The sequence below is a fragment of the Galleria mellonella genome, unplaced genomic scaffold, assembly GCF_026898425.1.
Source record: "Galleria mellonella isolate WM207_F2 unplaced genomic scaffold, CSIRO_AGI_GalMel_v1 utg40, whole genome shotgun sequence".
Lineage (NCBI taxonomy): Eukaryota > Metazoa > Arthropoda > Insecta > Lepidoptera > Pyralidae > Galleria > Galleria mellonella.
This window is the reverse complement of record NW_026442094.1, coordinates 5,121,539-5,144,407: the sequence shown is the minus strand read 5'-3', so window position 1 is coordinate 5,144,407 and position 22,869 is coordinate 5,121,539. Positions and strand designations below refer to the sequence as shown.

Genomic DNA, 22,869 nt, shown 5'->3' with positions numbered 1-22,869 from the left:
ATTTTGCGTGATAAATAGTTATGAGTAATTCCTTTATAACTTCTATATTTATATTGTCATATAAATTCTGCATCTTTTTAATGCGTAAATACTCATTTTATTTATTAAATAATATGTCAACATACATTGTATGCGTAAGTTTATAATATAAAACATTAATAAAAAAAAAAAACGAGTCAGGTAATTTGAGAATTAGCTAATATAAAGTTGACACGTTTTTGAGACTCAATGCCCTATATAATATAATCTAAAAGTAAGAAGTACTTATTCTAATAACTATCAGTATAATTTATAATAATATTAGAATTGTAGTGTACTGATACAGTCATAGAAATTAAGTTATATCTTATATCTTATATATAAAATTCTCGTGTCACGGTGTTTGTTAGCAAACTCCTCCGAAACTATTTTACCGATTTTTATGAAATTTTGTGTGCATATTGGGTAGGTCTGAGAATCGGCCAACATCTATTTTTCATACCCGTCAATGATAAGGGTGACCCACCCCAAAATATTTTTTTTTATTTTTTTGACATTATTTTTTTTAATTTATTTTATTATGATTTAGCATTGAAAAATACATACAACCTTAAATTTTCACCGTTTTACGATCAACCCATGTATTTTAATCGCGATTTTTATATTTCGCAATAAGTGGTAAAATAACGTTTACGGGGTCAGCTAGTATAATATAGATATCTAAAATGATCTTTTTTTTAGAAATATTTGATTTAAAGTCCCTTTGTATTCGGTGCTTCAAAATTCATTTATACAATTTAAATATCTAATGTAGTATTTTATACATATTTCCATTATTAATTGCCTATCATTAATTTTTTATAAATTATTGAACAAATAAAAAAATATTTTAATAACAAAAAAAATTAAATATTTATTATATTGTATTAATTAATTGAATTTGAGCAACTCAAATACACATCTTAGAGTTAAATTATTAAAGTATAAGTCTTTATTGTACAGTGTATTACAAATGGCAGAATTAAACTATAACACTGGGTTTTCGATATCCGCCATAAATAATGGTACAGCTGCTTTGTTGTCCCACAGTACAGCTAAAAATGGTCGATTGAATACAAAGGTTAATGAAGGATCATCATAAGATAACGCGACAACAGCAAACGCTGTTGCAGCAGCCGCGGAACCCCCCTTTTCATCTATAGAGAGCATGGCGGAATGTATCGCAGACGATATGTGAGGTGATTGTGTCCCATACTTCCCCAAGCCAGAAAGCTCCGACTGCGCTCCAAACACATCTACTACGCCCATCTGAAAATAAAGTAATAGCGTTTAAGTATTCATATGTAGGCATTTTTCAAACATTCATCTTATAAAAGTTACAGAAGTTTACCAAAGGGAAACTTTGTACAAAAGTCGATTGCTTGGGTACCTCTGTCCCATTCGTGTTTCAACCGTGAAGCAGTTGTGTTTGCATGACTGTGTTTCGGTTTGAAGGTTGGGATATGGCGTGAATTTACTGGGTACAGAGGAATAACATCTGAGTCCTCAGGAATGGCAACGCATGGGCGGTATCATGGGCGAAACAGTATACTCTGTTATGTCCATGGTACTGCTCATGTCTATAGGCGACGGTTATCACTTTTCATCAGGTGGACCGTCAGCTTGTTTGCCATTCTAAGTTGTATAAAAAAAAAAAAACACAAAAAAAATGTTCACATCGACCTCGGCAAAAACATTTTTTTTGATTTCAAAAGTATTGAATCTATTTTAATAATATTACTAGAGACTAATCTTAAAGTATATCTTTTCAAAAGAAAAATAATTTCTCAAATCATTAATCGCTTACCTTTCTCAATGCCAAATTTAGATCAGTGTCAGCCCTAATTGTAAATTTGGGCAGTTGAACTTCTATTTCTTTGTGCGTAAATTGATGGTAGTCCAGTAACTTGGAGTCAGTCAATGTGGCCAGCACTTCAGGGACATTTGATTTTAACGATGGCAATATTAGCATCAAAGAGTATTGTTCTTGCTGAAACAAAATATACAATAATGTTACATTAACGTTAACCTAAATAAATTAAAATATATATATATATATATTCTTTATTGCACTAAAACATACAGTAACAACAATAAGTTAATAACAATGTTAGCAAAGGCGAACTTATCTCTAAAAGAGATTTCTTCCAGTCAACCTAACGCAGTGGCATAGGAAGTAGTGAGTGGGCAGTAGTAGTGCAAGACAGAAATTTAAATAACTAATTACATAAATTATAAATAATTATTATATATACACACATACATACATATATATACATACATACATACATATATATATATATATATATATATATACACACATTCATATACACACATACATACACACGTTAAATACAACATATAAATATCAGATACAAGAGAACACAATGATGACAGTCTTCTAATCATTTTTATATTTAAATTAAGTTGGAAAGATAGAATGGTTTTAATCTTTTTTTGAAGGAACTGCTAGACGGGCTATTCTGAATATTCACGGGAAGTTTATTCCACAGCTGTACAGCACGATAAGCAAATGAGTTACCCATAAAATGGGTTTTACAGCTGGGAAGCTTCAGTACCCTGGACTGGTTCAGACAAAGACGTCTAGGTCTGGAAGGAGGAGGTAACAATTGGAACCGGGAACGAAGGTAGGAAGGAGAATTGGGATCATTAAGGATATTATATAGGACCGCTAGGACATGTGTCTCATGCAGATGTCTAATTGGGAGCCACTTTAAACGAGTGCGGTATTCCGAGACATGATCATATTTTCGTAAGCTGAAAATAAACCTTATCGCTAAATTTTGCAACCGCTCAAGCTTATTTAGCAGCTCCTCGGTCACATCTAAGAAACAGACATCAGCATAATCTAGAATGGGAAGAAGAATAGATTGTGCAAGCATAATTTTGGTATTGAAAGGGAGAAAGTATTGGAGACGTTTGAGAGAGTGATATGAAAAGTACATCCGTCTACTAATGTCATTAATATGAGAGGTCTACGACAATGTACTATCCATAATAAGTCCTAAGTTTTTCAATATCAAATATATGATTGTTAAAAAAAAGTAAACGAATTTTTTTTATACCACTGAGGTGACATACGCCCCACCTGATGGTAAGCGATCACTGTAGCCTATGAACACCTACAATACCAAGGGATTTTTATTATATCAGCCGTTAACTATCCACTGCTGAACAAAAGGGGAGTTTTGCCAGTAGTTGCCACGCTTGGCAGGCGGGTTGGCAACTGCAGTTAGATTTTTAGAGCACGGGGTTCTTTTTTGAAGAACCCCGTACTGTAGTCTCTTGGAAAAATCTCGATCCCTGCTGCTCATCCCTCGATCATTAAGTTCTCTTAGTTCTTAGTTAAAAGATGATTTGTTCTACACCGAGTACACACGGCAATTCTTGTTACTAACCTCAAATGGCAGTATGAGTACCATTGCATCATTGGTTTTGTCGATGCCGCTCCTAAAATATCGGCGCATGCGCATAAATGATGTCGTTTTGCTGCTACCATTGCTGAGATTAAAGACATTCTGATGCGTGGAATCTGGGTTGAATCTGATTTGCCATACCCCCTTAAAATACACCGCATTCACCAATATAAGTTGAGCATTTTCATCTATAGCGTCTGAAAATAAATAATACATTACATACACACACATGCACAAGCACACGCACACACACGCGCGCTCACATACACACAAACACACACACACAAACACTTTTTTTTTCCAATATTAACTTTATTGTTCTTTTTTTATCTCCTACTATTAATTATTGTTTTTTATTTTTATTTTTGGATTGTGTAATTTCAGTGGAATGCATTTTGTTTAATTATTATTTAAACCGGTTGGGGGCCTGGTGATCTGTACTACAGGTCTTAACCTATTACAGACACCAGCTCATTTATTTTATCACCACCATTTTATTTTATCCTAAATTTTCATCAGGTGGGCCGTCAGCTTGTTTGCCATTCTAAGTTATATAAAAAAAAAAAGAAAAAAAAAGTAATATTATAGGTGTGAAAGTGAATTTGTTTGTTACTTTTTGATAAACAATCAAAAGACCGACTTATACAATCGTCATAAAATTCACTTACTATATGGTATTCACTTACTATATGAGATAGACATACCATAGGCTACATTTGTTCCCGATCAATGAACATTCTGGTAACGTAGACGAATTTCAGCGTAAGAGTTAGTTAATTTAATATTTTCGTATAATATTTATAATATTTCTACTTACCAGGAGGAACCAAATTTGTGATCTTGTTGTGTGTTTTAGACGCTACCCAATTGTTAATAATCTGCGCTGCTCTACCAGGATTGTTGAACTTAATTGGCGTGACTTCACTGGCGAAGTTTTTAACAGCCATCTTTTTGAATTCAGGATTGATAATGAAGTCGTCGGCTACATATATATTGTTTGCTACGTTGAGAACATTATTCGAGTTGCGTTTCTGAAAAATTTCAACACATTTTCAATGTACATATTTTTGTATTTTATTATAGCAGTGAAACAATAATACGAGTTCCAAATCTGAAATTCTCAATGCAATCTTAAACACATAAAAGCATAATATTTTTTATTCTCAGAAGAAATGACGTATGAGGATTCCTTGTAATATTTTTGCAAATTACTAAATTCATCAGTAAAAACCTTACTAATGTCATAAATATGAAAGTGCGTTTGTTTTTCGTTTCTCAATTTATTTGTTTGTTTAGTTGGTAACGTTTTAATAGACCAGTCATTATGAAATTTGGTATACAGATACCGTATGAGATAGAAAAGGAGATATACTTTTTTATCCTGATCAGTAATAGTTAATAATGAATAAATAAAATATTTATTTATTCATAGTATCAATTCAGCACGCCTTTGAAACCATATTTTTTATGGAAATAAGAATAGCAAATAAACTGGCCTACTTAGTTACTATAAATAAATAGATAAAGAATAAAAGTCAACAGTCATTTGTACCTACTAACTACAAATTAATGTCATTTCTATAAACGACCAAATTAATTTGATATAATTTGACCTAATTCATGCAACAATTTGCGAACTCGAAATTAACTATGTACCTATAATAATTGTTTGTCTATTTTCATGCAAAATTCTTTATTTTCAATATTTATAGTAAAGCAAAGTCATATAGTATAGATAATATAAAAATATAATAAATAAACCGATTTATGGTTAGCGAAATAACAGAAAGATTACTTTGTAAGAAAAAATATATATATGAACACAACAAACCTGTATATCTTCAGTAATATTCTTGTATGCAGCCGCAGAAGCGACTGACGTCATCTGTAATGCTGACATGATCTGTATTCCCGTAACCCCAGTCGCCCCCTGTTGTAACAGAGCCAGCAGTGTGGTGATAGAAAACGGTGACATTACCAGGTTTTTTCCATTTTGTTGAATGTTCTGAAAATATAAAATAGAAACATTTATTGACTACTGTTTTATTATTTTTTATATTTATTTTATAAATCTTACATTTTATATTAATATTATTCTTTCTTTCTTTATTCTTTATTGTGCATAAAGTTCTTTGAACTCATTAGTAACAAATATTACATTATTTGTATCTATAAGTTCAGCCTCCTACTTGTACATCTAGAAATTCTATTTAATACCATATAGTATACAGTATTAAAAGAGGTATTTACCTATTAAACAAAGTGTGCCAATTAAACACAATTAATACTAGAAATAACAGTAAATATGACACACAAGTGCAAGGTCAAGCGAAATCATTATATATTTTACATCAATAAATTTATAATAACCGTAAACAAATACAGATAAAACTATAATTATGTATATTTCACATACACAGAACTAGAACAAAATAACGGACTTCCCCTGCGACGAATTTACTGATTTCTGTTAATGTAGGAATTCTCAAACAACTCACTTATTGCCTACACCATATAAGGAACATCTATGTACAATTTTAAGGTTGGGTAATTACCTTTCCGGTATTGATGCTCAGTAAATTTAATTAATTTGAAATTTTGCGTATATATATTCTTTTTATATTGTCTGCTCTAATGGAAATATCTTTCTTGTTTGCAATGAATAAGATTTACTCCCGTATTAGTCAGCTTCCTACGCTAAACAAACAGTTTGAGAAGACTAAAATCTATATAATTCTAAGACTAGGGTTGATAGTAAGTTTTTTGAAATTGACAAATGAATAAAAAAATATATATGTACCAAATATGCGTACCTATATAGTAAAATTAAAATATGTATCACCTTCAATAGATTCAAGCCAAAGTTTGTCACTGAATGTGAAATGGGTCCAGGCAGTACCGGTTTTGGTAGATTGACATATGACGGTACGTTATGTTGATTTCCAAAATTACCATCACCATTTCTATCACCGGGATAATAAGTATTCTGATTAAGTTGTCCTCTATTTGCTTCTTCGGGAACCCTATTCGAAATAGGTAATGCTTGTCCACCGTTTATATTTGGGGAGTATTCTTGAAGTGGTGAAGTATTCGCATTTTGAACGAACCCTGACTGCACTGAGCCAGTATTTGTGTAATAACTATCTCCGTTTCCTTGATTAACATTACGATTATCCGCTGCAGGTTGAACACTCAATGGATCTTCTAGGAAATATATTTTATCTTGGTCTGTTAAGTGAACTTTCCCATATTCTTGTGGAGTTGTATATAATATGTTCTGAGATTTCACCGTCAACATTAGACCACATACTGCAAGAATAACTGAAACATAATATTAATATTTAATTAGTACATAAACAGCACCAGGAATTCTTGATAACGTCATCTAGTTTCAACCTGAGCAGATCTTATATTCTAGGTACTAGACAATTCATCTATAATAATAAACAGGAAAACTTTGATTTTTTGTTTGTACATACATACATATTTGTCACGTTCGTCCCCCATGAAGATAGTTAGAAAAAATAGACGATTTTAAATATTATTTCACCTATAGAAAGCTACATAATCAGTGAGTAATGAGATGCACTGTATTTTATATTCAGAAGCCTTGCGAAAAAGACGTGTCGTTTATCAATGATATAGAATTAATATATGAATGCCCAGACCGATGCAAACAGTCATATGCATGAATACAAATTTGTATTGCGCGGGAATTGAACTGCCAATATCGATTACGCATTGAAATCAACAATTTTATTCAACCATTTAGCACTACCTAATATTGTTTTGTATGATCATCTTGTACAGACAAACATATTGAGCGAATTACTTCTAGATAGAGCAATGAACTCAAACATGTCGTAAGAGAGACTTGGGAGAGACCTGAGAGACCAGAGGGAGACTTTATACAAAAGTCGATTGCTTGGGTACCTCTGTCCTATTCATGTTTCAACCGTGAAGCAGCTGTGTTTGCATGGCTGTGTTTCGGTTTGAAGGGTGGGATATGGCGTGAATTTACAGGGTACAGAGGAATAACACCTGAGTTCTCAGGAATGGCAACGCATGGGGGGTATCATGGGCGAAACAGTATACTCTGTTATGTCCATGGTACTGCTCATGTCTATAGGCGACGGTTACCACTTTCCATCAGGTGGACCGTCAGCTTGTTTGCCATTCTAAGTTGTATAATATAAAGGAAGTTATTGAATGCAAATAGTTTAAACTGTTTTGTATCAATGGAGAAGGCATAGTTTCAATAATAAATTACATGACGAAACTAATGTTGATTGAAGAGTTGCTTAGACACGTATTTGCTGCATGGGAAACTAAAATGGATGTGATAGGTGTTTTTTGTGACCTTTCTAAGGCTTTTGATTGCGTTGATCATAATACATTGCTAAAAAAACTTGCTTTTTATGGCGTCAAAGACAATGCTTTAAATTTAATAAAATCTTATCTATCTGATAGAATACAGAAAGTGAAGATTAGCAACGCTACGTCTGACGGATCACTTGTGCAAATGGGTGTACCTCAAGGATCTATTCTCGGTCCATTTTTATTCCTAGTTTACATTAATGATCTCCCATATGCCATGCAGGATAGATGCGGCATAGTATTGTTTGCAGACGATACTTCATTAATTTTTAAAGTTAATAGAATGACTAATAATTATGACGATGTAAATAGTGCTTTGCGGCGTCTCCTGCACTGGTTTACAACTAACAATCTTATGTTAAACGCTAAAAAAACAAAATGTGTTAATTTCTCTCTGTCTAAAAGTTTTAATACTAATTGCAATATTAAATTAAATGACGAATCTCTCGAATTTATAGAATCTACTGTCTTTCTAGGAATCACACTAGATAATAAAACACAATGGGGTGCACAAATTCAAAGCCTTGCAGCGAAACTAAGTTCAGCAGCTTTTGCCGTGCGTAAAGTTAGACAGTACACTGATACTGATACTGCTAGATTAGTCTATTTTAGTTATTTTCATAGTTTACTCTCTTATGGAATATTACTATGGGGAAAAGCGGCAGATATTAAAAATATATTCATATTACAAAAACGTGCCGTTCGAGCGATCTACTGTATGAAGAGTCGTGACTCATTAAGAGAGAAATTCAAAGAGGCAAATATTCTCACCGTTGCTTCTCAATTTATATATTCAAATATCCTATATGTTCATAAAAATCTTGACTTATTTCCAAAAAACAGCAATATTCATAATATTAATACTAGATTTAAAGACAAACTTGCTGTCCCCAAGTATCGTTTAGAAAAAGTTAATAGGTCTTTTATGGGAATAGGTATAAAAATTTACAATAAGATACCAAAGGATATGTTGGAATTACCCTTAAATAAATTCAAAACATCTGTTAAATCATATTTACTGAGCAAAGCCTATTACTCACTAAACGATTACTTGAATGACGAGTGTGCATGGCAATAGTTGTTCATGCACTGAATTTTCATTTAATGTTAGACATAGACACCTATATAAATATACATTGTAAATAAACTGGCTTTAAAAAAAAAAGTAATTCAATTGAGTTTCTTGCCAGTTCTTCTCAATTGGATCTATATACCGAACTGGACGGTAGGGTAAATATAAAATTATAATGTAAAAATTTGACGTTCATAAGCGGCTAAAATGTCCTACATGAATAAATGATTTTTGAATTTTGAATTTTGAATTTTGAATTTTGAATTTGATCAATCATTCAATTCGCTTCTCTTTGTCATAAAATTAAAATAGTCATTATCACTAATAACAATGATAAAATTGTTGGTTTCCTGTATAAGAAGCCACAATTAATTAGATGTAGGTATGGAAGTACTGTGAGTATTATCTTACTATATTTATAATTATCAACATATACCTACCTACACAAATATATATATATATATATATATATATATATATATATATATATATATATATATATATATATATAGATATAGATATTTAGTTACTATCTATAAGTATCATAGTTCATCGAAATGTCTCTCAGTCAAAAACATAAATAATATTAATGTACCTACACATTATACTCACATTTAGAGAACATTCTTATTTAGAACACTAGCAATTCCAGCACAAAATCACATATATTAATAATCTCTTAACCATAGAGAATTCATTACAAACTAAAGAAACGACAAGCACACAACGTCGGCGACTTATTCCACACGAATGGCCGTAAACACACAATAATTTTATACTGCAACTTGTTCTAGCACACCGCACGTTCTATTTTAAACCCTGACACGTACGCACAAAGTGATATGTCAATTAACACGGGAATGTACGATGTACAATCTGGTTTTATAATTTGGTTTTCCCATTTGAGCCGGTTCGTTTCCTTGTGTTTATTTTTTTTTTTATCCTCACTAAGTGGCTAAATATAACTTGTGTAAATAATAATACATGTCAATATCTATATGAGGGGGGAAGGGATTGTTAGTAATGGGGTCTAACTGACCCATTGCTAGCAATACATCCTATCAGGTCGATCTCCACGCGGTTCCCCCTGGAAACCGTCGTCACTAATTTATAGTTGAATTCGTCACGACGGGCTAACTGACCTACCTTTTCATCTTCACCACCTACTGGTGCCCCACTAGTGTACACCGATAGCGCAGGCATGTGTTACCATTCCACTATCATCTATTAAAAAATATAGTTTTTTTATACAACTTAGAATGGCAAACAAGCTGACGGCCCACCTGATGGAAAGTGGTAACGGTCGCCTATAGACATGAGCAGTACCATGGACATAACAGAGTATACTGTTTCACCCATGATACCCCCCATGCGTTGCTATTTCTGAGGACTCAAGTGTACTCTGTAAATTCACGCCATATCCCACCCTCCAAACCGAAATACAGCCATGCAAACACAACTGCTTCACTGTTGAAACACGAATGGGACAGAGGTACACAAGCAATCGACTTTTGTACAAAGTCTCCCTCTGGTAAGTATTAGATAAATAAATTAAAAATAAATTATTTAAAAAGGAAATTTTATTGGTGTTATGTTTACATTTAAGATTGATCTAGTTATAATAGGTTTTTACATAGTGCTTATTTGTTGTCAGTTATTTAATCAGGTAAGTTTTAAATAATAAAAAATAAATTTTAATAAAAAGTCAAAGACAATTTTCAAATAAAGTCCACATTTCTAGTCATTTCTTTTTTTTTTTTTCTTTTTTCTACTCACAATATAATTTAATTGTTAATTAATTTTACCTAAATATTGAAAACTTATTATATTAAAACTTCATTATAATAACACTCTTTAGAAATATATATAGTACATAGTTTTCAAGAAATAATTGCCAAAATGACCTATAAACATGATCATTGGTAACTTAATAAATTGTATAATTTTTCTCATATATTATAATAAAATGTCCATTCCTATAAAAATGTCACTATTATATCAATAAATTAATAAATACTTAATAATATTTCTTAATATGAGTACAGTTAAAGTGTAAATTTAAATTGACTAGTTAAATTTGTATCAGTTATCTTGCATAAAATTCTTATTAACAAACATTATAATTATTATGTTAATTTTTCTCGCACAATATTTTTAAAAACATATTTTGAGGTTAAATTTATGAAAATAATCGTGCTGGTTATAAAAAGTAGTATGTCGTAAACAAAACAAACAGTGTATATATAAAAAATAAGGCAACGAACTCACAAAGTGTTTTTCGATCGCACTCGTCGTTATTACAGGTTCAGAACACTCGTACACATATATCGTCATAGTCGTAGAATACTGACGGATCTTTATATGTAATCTTTGTCAGATCCGTCAGTATTCTACGACTATGACGATATCATCCCATTTATCAAGTGTTTTACTACTAAAAATTAGAATTTTCCCCAGTAAATACGAGTCGAAATATGATAAAATGTTTCTAAATATTCAGACTAACACAAACAGACAAATTAATAATTAAATTAGTATAAGTATAGCTATAATTCCCCTCCCCCCTTTTTCATGGAAAATAATAATAATAATATTCAGTTTCAAAGATATAATATTCCCTGAATACCAATATTTGTACCCACAGTATACGCTATTCAATGAGTGATGGAAGCGCATATGCAACGGGCGCTGTTGAAAACTGGTGGTCTACCATGAAATGAAATTCCAAATTTTCGGGCTCAATTTCGTGTTTTTGTTCGTACCGAAATCGACCCAGTAAATGGAGTTCATTTCGTTCGTCATACATCCTATCATAAAAGTCCGAAGGGACGATATTTTAACATTTTTAATAATTTTTTGTCTTTAAAAAATTTCTGTTTCGTTCGTCCCCGAATTTTCGGAAAATATTTCACGGTAGGCCCTCTGTTCCGTGAATCCTTCGCCTAACGGGACTGAGAGTACTAAAAATAAATTATTGTTGTATCTTCGATTTGAGTTTAAATTAGAAGCCATTTACTCCCCGTCACAAACATTAGCATAAAGTCCTAAAATGTTATTGCATTTTATTTATAAACTTTTTCCGTGGACGCGCACAGTTCATTGGCCGCTTTAATAATTTTCTGCGCGATGTAGTGCGGTGGTACGCCATATTGTTCTAAAGGTGCCTTGTACTCGTTCATAGGCGAGGCCAGGGCGCGCGCTGCTCTCCGTAGAACTGAACACGTTGATGATAAATTTGTTGCTTTCTTCTCTGCTGCTTTGTACCTGCAAATAACATGTCAAAGATTTTATTTATTGGTATACACCAGCTGACTAATATTGGGATCAATTCTGAGGTGTCGTTCATTAAATTTCTCAAAAATAACAATTTTTATTTAACAGTTAAGCAAAATAGTATGAAAGTAAAGCGATTCTATTTAATAAGCCATGTGGTCCCGGTATAGAATAGGCCACCCTTACTTTCCTGTGGATCTGGATAAGAAGAGAATAAGCGAACTTATTGATAGAGGAATGGGCAGCGACGTCCTTCTTAAAGCATCTTAAAAAGTCTAACTGAGGTTGCCAACTCGTCTGCCAAGCGTGGCAACTACTGGCAACTCCCCTTATGGAGGAGACTTATGTTCAGCAATGGACAGTTAAGGGCTGAAATGATGAATGACAGTAAAAGCGTATCTATGTATCATAATTCTAATACAAAATAGTTGACATTAGTGCTTACAACAATAGTTTTGTTGTAATATCAAACCAAAATTTTAATTTTAGAGATAACGTTGTAACGGGAAAATGAAAGTTTAACGAAATAAATATAACATACATTGCAAAGTGGAAACGTGCAAGTACCTACTGGGGGAGGCTGAGACCAGTACGTACATATATAATTATCAACATTCCTCGCAAAAACTTAAGTAATATGTTATCAGAAAAAGTAGTAAATTTATTTATAAATATTATTAGATGTTTATAACTCAATCATGATTATAACATAGCTACAATAGCATATATATGTAGCTATAACAAGAAAGATACTGTAGTAAGCTAACGCCTTTGTCTAACTCAAGCTAATTTGTTGAACACTAACTTATTCATCGAAACAATAAATGGAACAAATTGTTACCGGCCAGTAGGTACTTATAATTTTATTAGTGGCCAGTACGTGAATATAATATATTGTTAAGATATCAATACAGGCTAAATAATTACCAGAGGGAGACTTTGTATAAAAGTAGATTGCTTGGGCACCTCTGTCCCATTCGTGTTTCAACCGTGAAGCAGTTGTGTTTGCATGGCTGTGTTTCGGTTTGAAGGGTGGGATATGGCGTGAATTTACTGAGTACAGAGGAATAGCACCTGAGTCCTCAGGAATAGCAACGCATGGGAGGTATCATGGGCGAAACAGTATACTCTGTTATGTCCATGGTACTGCTCATGTCTATAGGCAACGGTTACACTTTCCATCAGGTGGGCCGTCAGCTTGTTTGCCATTCTAAGTTATATAAAAAAAAATTATTAAAACCAATTCCAACTTAGATAAAATTATTGTGTAATAAAATAAACCTCCTGCATAAAAAGGAACATCAAAATATGAATAGAATCAAAGAAATATCGATTAATATACAAGTGCATACAAAAAGCAGTGGAATTATAAATGTCGTTCTCTTTTAAGGCATTTAAAAACTTCTTTAAAACTAAGGATTCTGTGTCAATAATCCTCACGTGACGCAGGTAGGCTGCAATTGCAATGGATTGCAAGTGCGTCACAGATATAATCTGCATTTAACCTTTTGATAATGAGTGAAACCGGTTTTCTACGCACGTTCAACATTTGTTAAAAGCCGCGTAGGTACAGTTAACCTCAAAAATCGATGAACACTTTGAACACCGTTACGTACATATGTATACTTATAGTTTAGCATGGTTGGCATCGCAATTAAATAAATCTAAAGCAATATAATAAAATGAAGAAATTTCGTTTTTTTATTCATAATGAATAAACTCAATAATACCAATTTAAAAAACTCTTTCACCTATACAAATCTGCGTTATCAGCGAACAACACAAGCTATAGGGGGGAAAGGGATTGTTAGTAATGGAGTTAGATAGCCTCATTGCTGACAATATGCCCTGTTAGGTCGACCTCCACGCGGTTCCCCCTGGAAACCATCGTGAACAATTCTTGTTGAATTCGTCACGTTGAGCTAACTGACTCGCTTCATCCTCACCTATCATCCTTCACTGGTGCCCCGCCGGTGTATACCAATAGCGCGGGTGGTGTTACCATTTCATTATCACCCATTAAAAAAAAACAAACTATATTTTATTTAAAAAAAAAACATCGATGACGTGGCAGTTCTCTAGTATCATACGAGTATAAAGTATATAATATTTTTTTTTTTACATTTCACCGTATCACAAAAAAAATTCAACAATCAGTCCCACTCATGATCCGTACCCGACCCAAAGGTCCTCTAAATTATCCCATATATTAAATTATATGATCAAATCAAATTTTGATATTGACCGTACAAAAGGCCCTCAATTGGGAATAATAATAATAATAATAATCACACTCACAAAAACTCACACACTGCACTTATTTGGTCTCGGCCCGTAAGTGCAGTATACGCAAAGTAGCGTATATACCAGCTATAGCTGAGTAATAAAGTTTGCATAAATAATAATAATAATTCTTTATTTGGAACAAAAACATTGGTTACAATATTATTGAAAAACGATGATATCCGCAGAAGTATAAAACTGACTTCAAAAATGTTTGATGCAAACTACAAAGTGCCCGTATTTATTTTTTTATATATAAATATGTTACGCGATATACCCGCAAATCAAAACGAATATTGATAATTCCTTTTAAAATTTTATAGAATTTACCATCTTTTTTTGGTATCGATATTTTTTTGTTGATGCTGTTGATTTTTTTTTAAATAGATAATAATGAAATGGTAACCTTGCTATAAAGATAAACAGATACCAAAATAGACATAAATGGATTATCTGAAAGTGGCACTAGTAAGAGATGATAGATGAGAATGAAACAAATCAATTGGTTCATAGTAACGAATTCACAAAGAATTAATCGAGATGGTTTCCAAGGGGAACCGTGTGGAGGTCGACCTGAGAGGGTATATAGCAATGGGGCTATTAGACCCCATTACTAACAATCCCTTCCCCCCCTACCCAAAATCGTAGGGGGGGGGGGGGGGGGGAAACTTACATTATGTGATGTTCAACAGTGGACAGTTAAAGGCTGATAAAATGATTAACTTTTGAGAGTGGGAAACGATTGGAATTTGGACAGGATAATGGCAAACGGGTTAGTTAGTAAGAAGCAATGGTATTATCTATATGGTTTTTCCCTTGACGTCACAGTGCCTACTGTAATAAAAACCAGATCATTGTATTTTTATTTGCATACCAGCATAACAAATTTATATTATTATTAATAATATAAATTTGTTATGCTCCAGAGGGAGACTTTGTACAAAAGTCGATTGCTTGGGTACCTCTGTCCCATTCGTGTTTCAACCGTGAAGCAGTAGTGTTTGCATGGCTGTGTTTCGATTTGAAGGGTGGGATATAGCGTGAATTTACAGGGTACAGAGGAATAGCATCTGAGTCCTCAGGAATGGCAATGCATGCGGGGGGATATAATGGGCGAAACAGTATACTCTATTATGTCCATGGTACTGCTCATGTCTATAGGCGACGGTTACCACTTTCCATCAGGTGGGCCGTCAGCTTGTTTGCTATTCTAAATTTTATAAAAAAAAATTAATTGCGTGTTTATGTTGCAGGCGTCCATAGGCTACAGTGACTGTTTACCATCAGACGGGCTGTATGCTTGTTTGCCATCTTTGTTGTATAAAGAAAAAAATATTTATTGAATATTGTCGATAATATAAATTTGCTATAAATTTTATATTTATTTATATAATAATATAAATAAATATAAAATATCAATATACACAAATCAGTCATACTTTATGTCAAGTACGAGGTTAACTTCTCGAGTATAGATAATTCGGTTGTTGTTGTTATTTGTTACATCGGATTAATAGATGAATTATAGCTTAAATTATTTATTATTAAACATGTACTATTCACTGATACATAGGTATTTTATGAAAAATATAATAATAATCTATATTTTCGTCTTTCTTTATTTGTCGTCTATAGACATGAGCAGTACCATAGACATAATAGAGTATACTATTTCGCCCATGATACCCCCCATGTGTTGTCATTCCTGAGGACTCTGATGTTATTCCTCTGTACCTAGTAAATTCACGCCATACCCCACCCTTCAAACCGAAACACAGCCATGCAAACACAACTGCTTCACGGTTGAAATGCGAATGGGACAGAGGTACCCAAGCAATCGACTTTTGTACAAATTCTCCCTCTGGTAACAATAAAACTGGTAATAACAATAAAAAAAATATTTATCGGGTATACTTCCACATGATTCCCTAAAAACCATTGGCGTTAATTTCTTTTGAATTCTTCACGATGAGTCAAGCCAGTTGATCTAATTATCCTCATTGTTTCATCCTCAATAGTACCCTATCATTTACGGTTGTACTATTCTACCCATATTAAAAAAAAACCAAGTCCCTAAGCCGCTAAGTTGTTAGTCAATAATAATATTAAAATCCACTTACACAGGGCACATTTTAAGTCGTAAAATCAATGCAGGTTTCTTAAGTAAGTACAGAGCGTTCTTGACAGCAGCTACACCGACGACTGAAGGGCATTCGTTGCACAAATTCTTATCCACCAAGAGTCCGCACATGCATAGGAATGTAGCACCCACTTCGATCTTCCCTGGATGAGTGCTGTCACACCACCAGGATAAGTAAGATATGTACTCTTGAGCTACAACTGGTTGCCGAGGGAACTTCTGCAAAGTACAAGAAATACAAGTAAATAGATAGAGGAAGGTTATATATGCATGATGAATAGATGTTTATTATTCTTTTATGTAAAAACTACTGAATTTTGAAAGAAATTTGTCCCGCGAGTAATGTTCCTAAACCTCCTTACATTGTATTATATATTTTTTTATACAGATTTATTTTTAGAATGTTCTAATTTATAATTTCGATTTTATGTTTTTGACAAATGCCTTTCTTTCTTGGCCGCTGTACAATACATTTTCTTTGCTAAAATCATTGATCACGTCATCACTGTCCACCGCTCTGTAATAAGTAGATTGTATCTTGAAATTTTATATATATATATATATACGAATTATTTATATCAGTATATAAGAGTCAGTACTCAAGCGGGCAAAGCCACGGGGTATAGCTAGTACATAATATATAAACACCCAATACAAACAGTCGTACACATGAATATAAAAATTTGTACTGTATTAAACCTACGACCATCAAAAAGCGAAGTAGTGTGTCAAGTCCGCTGACTACCAAGATCGACTTTGTCTAGTCCATTTTTCTTAATATCTTTACATATACTTCAAAATTCAACAATAAATTCTTATATTTTTTAAATACAATTAGTACCGGTAAATAGGTAATCTAATTATGTCATGTCATCAATTAGCAATCGCTTAATTATTAATTAATTGTATATTTAATACTATTATCATTATATAGTTATTTACCCACTCTAGAACAGGTTTGGCATTTTCAGTTATAATTCATGTATACATGATCCAAATTTCCATGAACTCAATACTTATTTATTTATTTTATTTATTAATTGTTACCAGCAGTTTACAGATAATCAAACTCCAACACACTACAGGCATTTATATTTTAAAATAATTAATTACTTTATTATTGCTTTTAATATAACGTTTAATATTATTTATAAATTAAAAATCCTTACTAATATTATAAATGTGAAAGTGGATTTGTTTGTTTGTTACTTCATAGCGCATTAACGGCTTAACCAATCGCTATAAAATTTGTTATACACGTACCCTATTGGATGGAGAAGGATATAGGCTACTTTTTATCCCACTCACGTGGACAAAATCGCGGGTAAAGCTCGTATAAATAGCTATTATTTAATATTATAATTCTTAGTACAATGTTATAAATGTGAAAATGAGTGTGAATATTAATTACTTCTTCACGCCTTACAATCGTCTTGAATTTTTTTTACGGATATACCGTATGCGCTCTCGTTATACTCTAGCGAGGCACCAGTGAGGGATGGATGATAAATGAAGATAAAGCAGGTCAGTAAGGTCCCATCATGACTAATTCAACAATGAATCAATCACGATAATATCCAGGAAGAACCGCGAGGAGGTCGATCTAATACTTCAAGTCAATCAACAACGCTTTCCTTTTCCTTCTATTGTCTTGAAATTTGGTAGACACATGCTAATCAGAATGGAAAGGGACACACGACTACTTTTATCTAGTCAGGCCGACGAAGTCACCGATGAAGGCTAGTAATTTACTATCTGATCGGATTGCTATTTCAAAGTAAAATTACATTGTATAATACTCACCAATCGGGGGGAAAGGGATTGTTAGTAATGGAATTTGACAGCCCCATTGCTAGCAATATGTCCTATTAGGTCGATCTCCACGTGTTTCCTCCTGAAAACCATCGTGAACAATTCTTATTGAATTCGTAATGATGGGCTTACTGACCTGCTTCATCCTCACCTATCATCCTTCACTGGTGCTCTGTCAGCGTATACCGCTAGCGCAGGCGGCGTAACCATTCCATTGTTATCCATTAAAAAAAATACTCACCAATCTCTCCAAAATTTGTTTCTCGGCCATCATCAAATCATATGAGGAGAACGCGTTATTGGAAAATCTAACCAGTCTGGAAGCGGACAGCACGGGGCCGTTCAGTTTTTGCGCGATCCAGTAGCACGCGGCTGCTAGTAACTGCAATTTATGGACCTCTACCTGCCCCGTGCTTAACACCGAGTCCAGGTACCAACAAGCCGATTGAATTGTAGTTGGATTGCCGTCTGGACCCTGTGGGTTTAAAAAATAATTAAATAATTGTTTTTCTACTTAGATTATTTAGATAGAGCATCAGTGTTCTATATACTTACCAGAGGGAGACTTTGTACAAAAGTCGATTGTTTGGGTATCTGTCCCATTCGTGTTTCAACCGTGAAGCAGTTGTGTTTGCATGGCTGTGTTTCGGTTTGAAGGGTGGGATATATAATTTTCTGGGTACAGAGGAATAAATCCGAGTCCTTAGGAATGGCAACGCATGATATCATGGGCGAAACAGTATACTCTGTTATGTCCATGGTTTTTTCTATATTCGACAGTTACCACTTTCCATCAGTGTGGGCCGTCAGCTTGTTTGCTATTCTAAGTTGAATAAAAAAAAAACACTCACACACAATTTATCTTAACGTATCTAGAATATATTTAATTATATTTAATAAATAAAATGAGTTATTACATATTAAAAAGATGTTAAAATTATAAGACAATATAAATATAGAAGTCATAAAAGAATGACTCATAACTATTTATCACGTAAAATTGTATGAAAAAGTTGACCCGCTTTTCTCGAAGCATTTGTATGGAGACACTCTATCTATATAATCTAAGTTCTCATTATACCACGACATGTGACCTTTTGAACTAATACAAAGACAAACATGGTCCATTAATACGATAAATCAAAAAGAGAATGCTCTATTATCAACGATTGACCGCACTATGCCAGCTCACTAAGTGCTTTTTACACTACTTTTGAAGCACAATCGCCATCATTACCATCATAAATGCCTGATACGATGATAGTTATGGTATACCGCAAGATTGGCAACATGTATGTTACATTAAAAAAATTGAAGAAAAAAAAAATAAAAGTAAGACGAAAAAGAAACATGTAACTGTTCGTATTACTCTGTTATAACAAAAAAAATATATTATGCGGAAAACGAATGTGTGATTGTATAAAGGGGCAAAATAAAATTATACATACATATCTGTCACACCTGTTTGCGATAAGGTTAGGCAGAAATAACGGAACGCCAATGCTTTAATTCAAACAGATCTCTTTCGCGTTCTTCATATTGATCAATCTTTTTAATAATACATTTTGATTATAAAACCTCGTTTCCTTTATTAGTGTTATTTATGTCTATAAACAATGTGTATACTTTTCATCAGGTGAAGTGTCTATGTATTTGTCACCGAAATCTACATAAATCATACCTATCATGATCAACATATAAACCGTTAACTGTCCACTGCTGAACATAAGCCTGCTCCTTGGAGGATTTTGCCAGTAGTTGCCATTCTTGGCAAATGAGTGGTCAACCGCAGTTAGGCTTTGTTGACGTTTAAAGAGGAACACTACTACCCACCTCTTAACCATTAATTCCCTGGATCACATCTTATGATACCCACGGAAAAGCCAAAGGTAGCCCATTCTGTACAAGAACCACAGAACTACTGCTATTATATAGTATAAATATTCCGTTATTCAAAAAAATGGACGTTATACATCAACAGACTTACATGAACTTTCATTAACCAGTTTACGACGCATGCGCGCATGACACTCGATATCCTGGGCAGGGGAGACCTCTCCTCCACTTCGATCAAGTACACGAACATGTCCGTTGCGTAGTCACGATTCAAGCTATTTGTATAGGACTGTTTCACTGTAAACGAATATTAACATTAGTAATAGGTTACTTAATTTATATATTTATTGTTTTGGAAAACAATTATATTATTTTTTCTTTCATCATCATCATCATATCAGCATTTAACTGTCCACTGCTGAATAAGTCTGCCTCTTGGGGGTTTTTCCAGTAGTTGCCATGCTTGGCATGCGGATTGGCAAGAGTAGTCGAGCTTTAGAGATGTTTTAAAAGGGACGCTGCTGGCCATCCGTCGCCCTCCCTTAGTCCGTTCTTACGACACGCACGGGAAAGAAGGAGTGGTCTATTCTACGTCGGGACCACACGACCAATTCTTTCTTTACTATAATTATATTTTTATGTATTATTCTCGTCATCATCATTTCGGCCATTATCCGTCCACTGCTGGACATAAGCCTCCCCCATAGACTGCCATAACGAACGGTCCTGAGCCACCTGCATCCACTGATTTCCTGCAATTCATTTTTATATATCACTAATAGTAAATAATTAATTTAAGTAGACTACTTAAATTAAGGTCAATTAACATTGAATATACTATGAAAGCGGAAAAAAATGTTGTAAATATATTTCAGTGGAACAGAATAAAAACGGGATACGCTGGCGGGGCACCAGTGAAGGATGATGGATGAGAATGAAAACAGGCCAGTTAGCCTATCATGATGAATTCGTCAGGAATTAACCATGATAGTTTCCAGGGAGAACCGCGAGGAGGTCGACCTGGTTGGGTATATTGCTAGCAATGGGATTCTCAGTCTCCATTACTAACAATCCCTTTCCCCCCATTATTGCACCATATATGTTATGCTTTATATACAAACCCTATAAACACTTTCTCCTTTCGGGTTCTCAAGGTTGACTGGATGAAATCTCTTTAAGGGATAAGTCCACCTATGTACATTTTTGTCATAATCTAATATCTATAATATAAGTGAATTTACAAAAGCATATAAATATATAAATAAGTCAGAATGTTGATATTTAATAGCAGTTCAATTAAAAAAATCAATTAATTATAAATATTAGATAATTAATCATTTTCTTTTAGAGAATATTTTTAATATTTATAAAATGTCCATAATAATAATAAATTTTAATGTCCATAAAATTCTATTAAAATTATTTATAATTATAAATTACCTTTTTTTTAGAAATGCGGGTATATATACTATATAACGTAAAATCGAAGAAGGTATGTTTTATTTTATTACAATTGCTATTAGAAACTATTATTATTTCAATTTTACTTACAAAAATCTGGTGATAAAAGTCTCTCTTCTAACGGTTCATTGAAACTTAACTGACGCCGAAACTTGTCTTCTCCTTTCTCCTGACCCTTAGCCGGAGATAAACCCTGGAGTTCTCTACTGTGCGGTCTCTTCAAACTCCTTTTAATATTTCTCACTTTACTAGGCTCCAAAGATGTCAGCGCAGGAGTCACCGCCGTTCGAGGTTCACCAAGTGAATTCTTCCGTCGGGTCCCCACAAATTTCTTATATTCTTCATCATTAATACTTTCATCTTCGCTTCCACTTATGACACTGTCATTTTGTAATTCATCTTTAAATACCTTGAATTCCCAATCCAATTCTTCTTTACCTTGGCGCAATGTTACATGTCTCGAGTCGATCTTCAGCACAGTTTTCTTTGTTTGTCTCAATTTGCTTGGGCCTGCTACAGACAGAGATTGATTATTTAATGTTTTTAACGGATGTCTTTCATTCATTATGAGCTTTTTCGGTTGCATCTTGTTTTCCATTAAATGTTTCGGCAGAGCTGGTAAAGGATGTATTGGTAATGGTATTCTGCTTGTAGTTGTAGTTTTTTCATTTCCGTATTTATTCTCTTTATTCACTGCCATTAGAACACTTTTGTAGTTTTTAAATAATTTGAATTTTTAAAAAAAGAATCACCACCAGCGATCACGTCCAGCGTGATCGTTGTTGTTACAAAATATGAATTACAAACCGTTAATGGAATGGTAAAAAAAGTTGCCATTGGACGGTACGTTTTTGTAATTACACTTTTTAAATAAAATAAATAAACACGTCGTTTTAAAAGATTATATTTTCTTTTTAATTCAATTAATATTTATAATTGTATTATTATCAAAAGCTTTAATGCAATATCAATGTAATTTTAAATAATGATGCAACATTACGATCATCTATAATATTATTACTACCCTCAATTTCTAATAATAATATAATTAATGTAATTTTGCCTCACTCTGCGTGTTCTACCGCTTGTGTAATAGAATGTACACAGAGAAATTGTTTAATATGATGTCCACGATCACCTACAATTATACAGCTTGCCAT

At 33.2% G+C, this 22,869-nt stretch overlaps 2 protein-coding genes across 2 annotated transcripts; both read right to left on the bottom strand.

Moving 5' to 3' along the window:
• Positions 1-866: 866 nt before the first annotated feature.
• Positions 867-9,700, bottom strand: LOC113520443 (leukocyte elastase inhibitor-like). Its single transcript, XM_026905776.3, has 7 exons — positions 9,517-9,700; positions 6,298-6,776; positions 5,287-5,460; positions 4,273-4,486; positions 3,438-3,652; positions 1,826-2,008; positions 867-1,287 (listed from the first exon to the last, which is right to left on the bottom strand). Exons 1-7 carry the CDS (start codon positions 9,527-9,529, stop codon positions 1,006-1,008), a joined length of 1,560 nt encoding a protein of 519 aa, XP_026761577.1. The 5' UTR covers positions 9,530-9,700; the 3' UTR covers positions 867-1,005.
• Positions 9,701-10,484: 784 nt separating this feature from the next.
• LOC113520270 (uncharacterized) lies at positions 10,485-22,705 on the bottom strand. The gene is made up of 5 exons (XM_026905544.3): positions 21,800-22,705; positions 20,400-20,545; positions 18,654-18,887; positions 16,581-16,819; positions 10,485-12,168 (listed from the first exon to the last, which is right to left on the bottom strand). Exons 1-5 carry the CDS (start codon positions 22,407-22,409, stop codon positions 11,967-11,969), a joined length of 1,431 nt encoding a protein of 476 aa, XP_026761345.1. The 5' UTR covers positions 22,410-22,705; the 3' UTR covers positions 10,485-11,966.
• Positions 22,706-22,869: the final 164 nt, after the last annotated feature.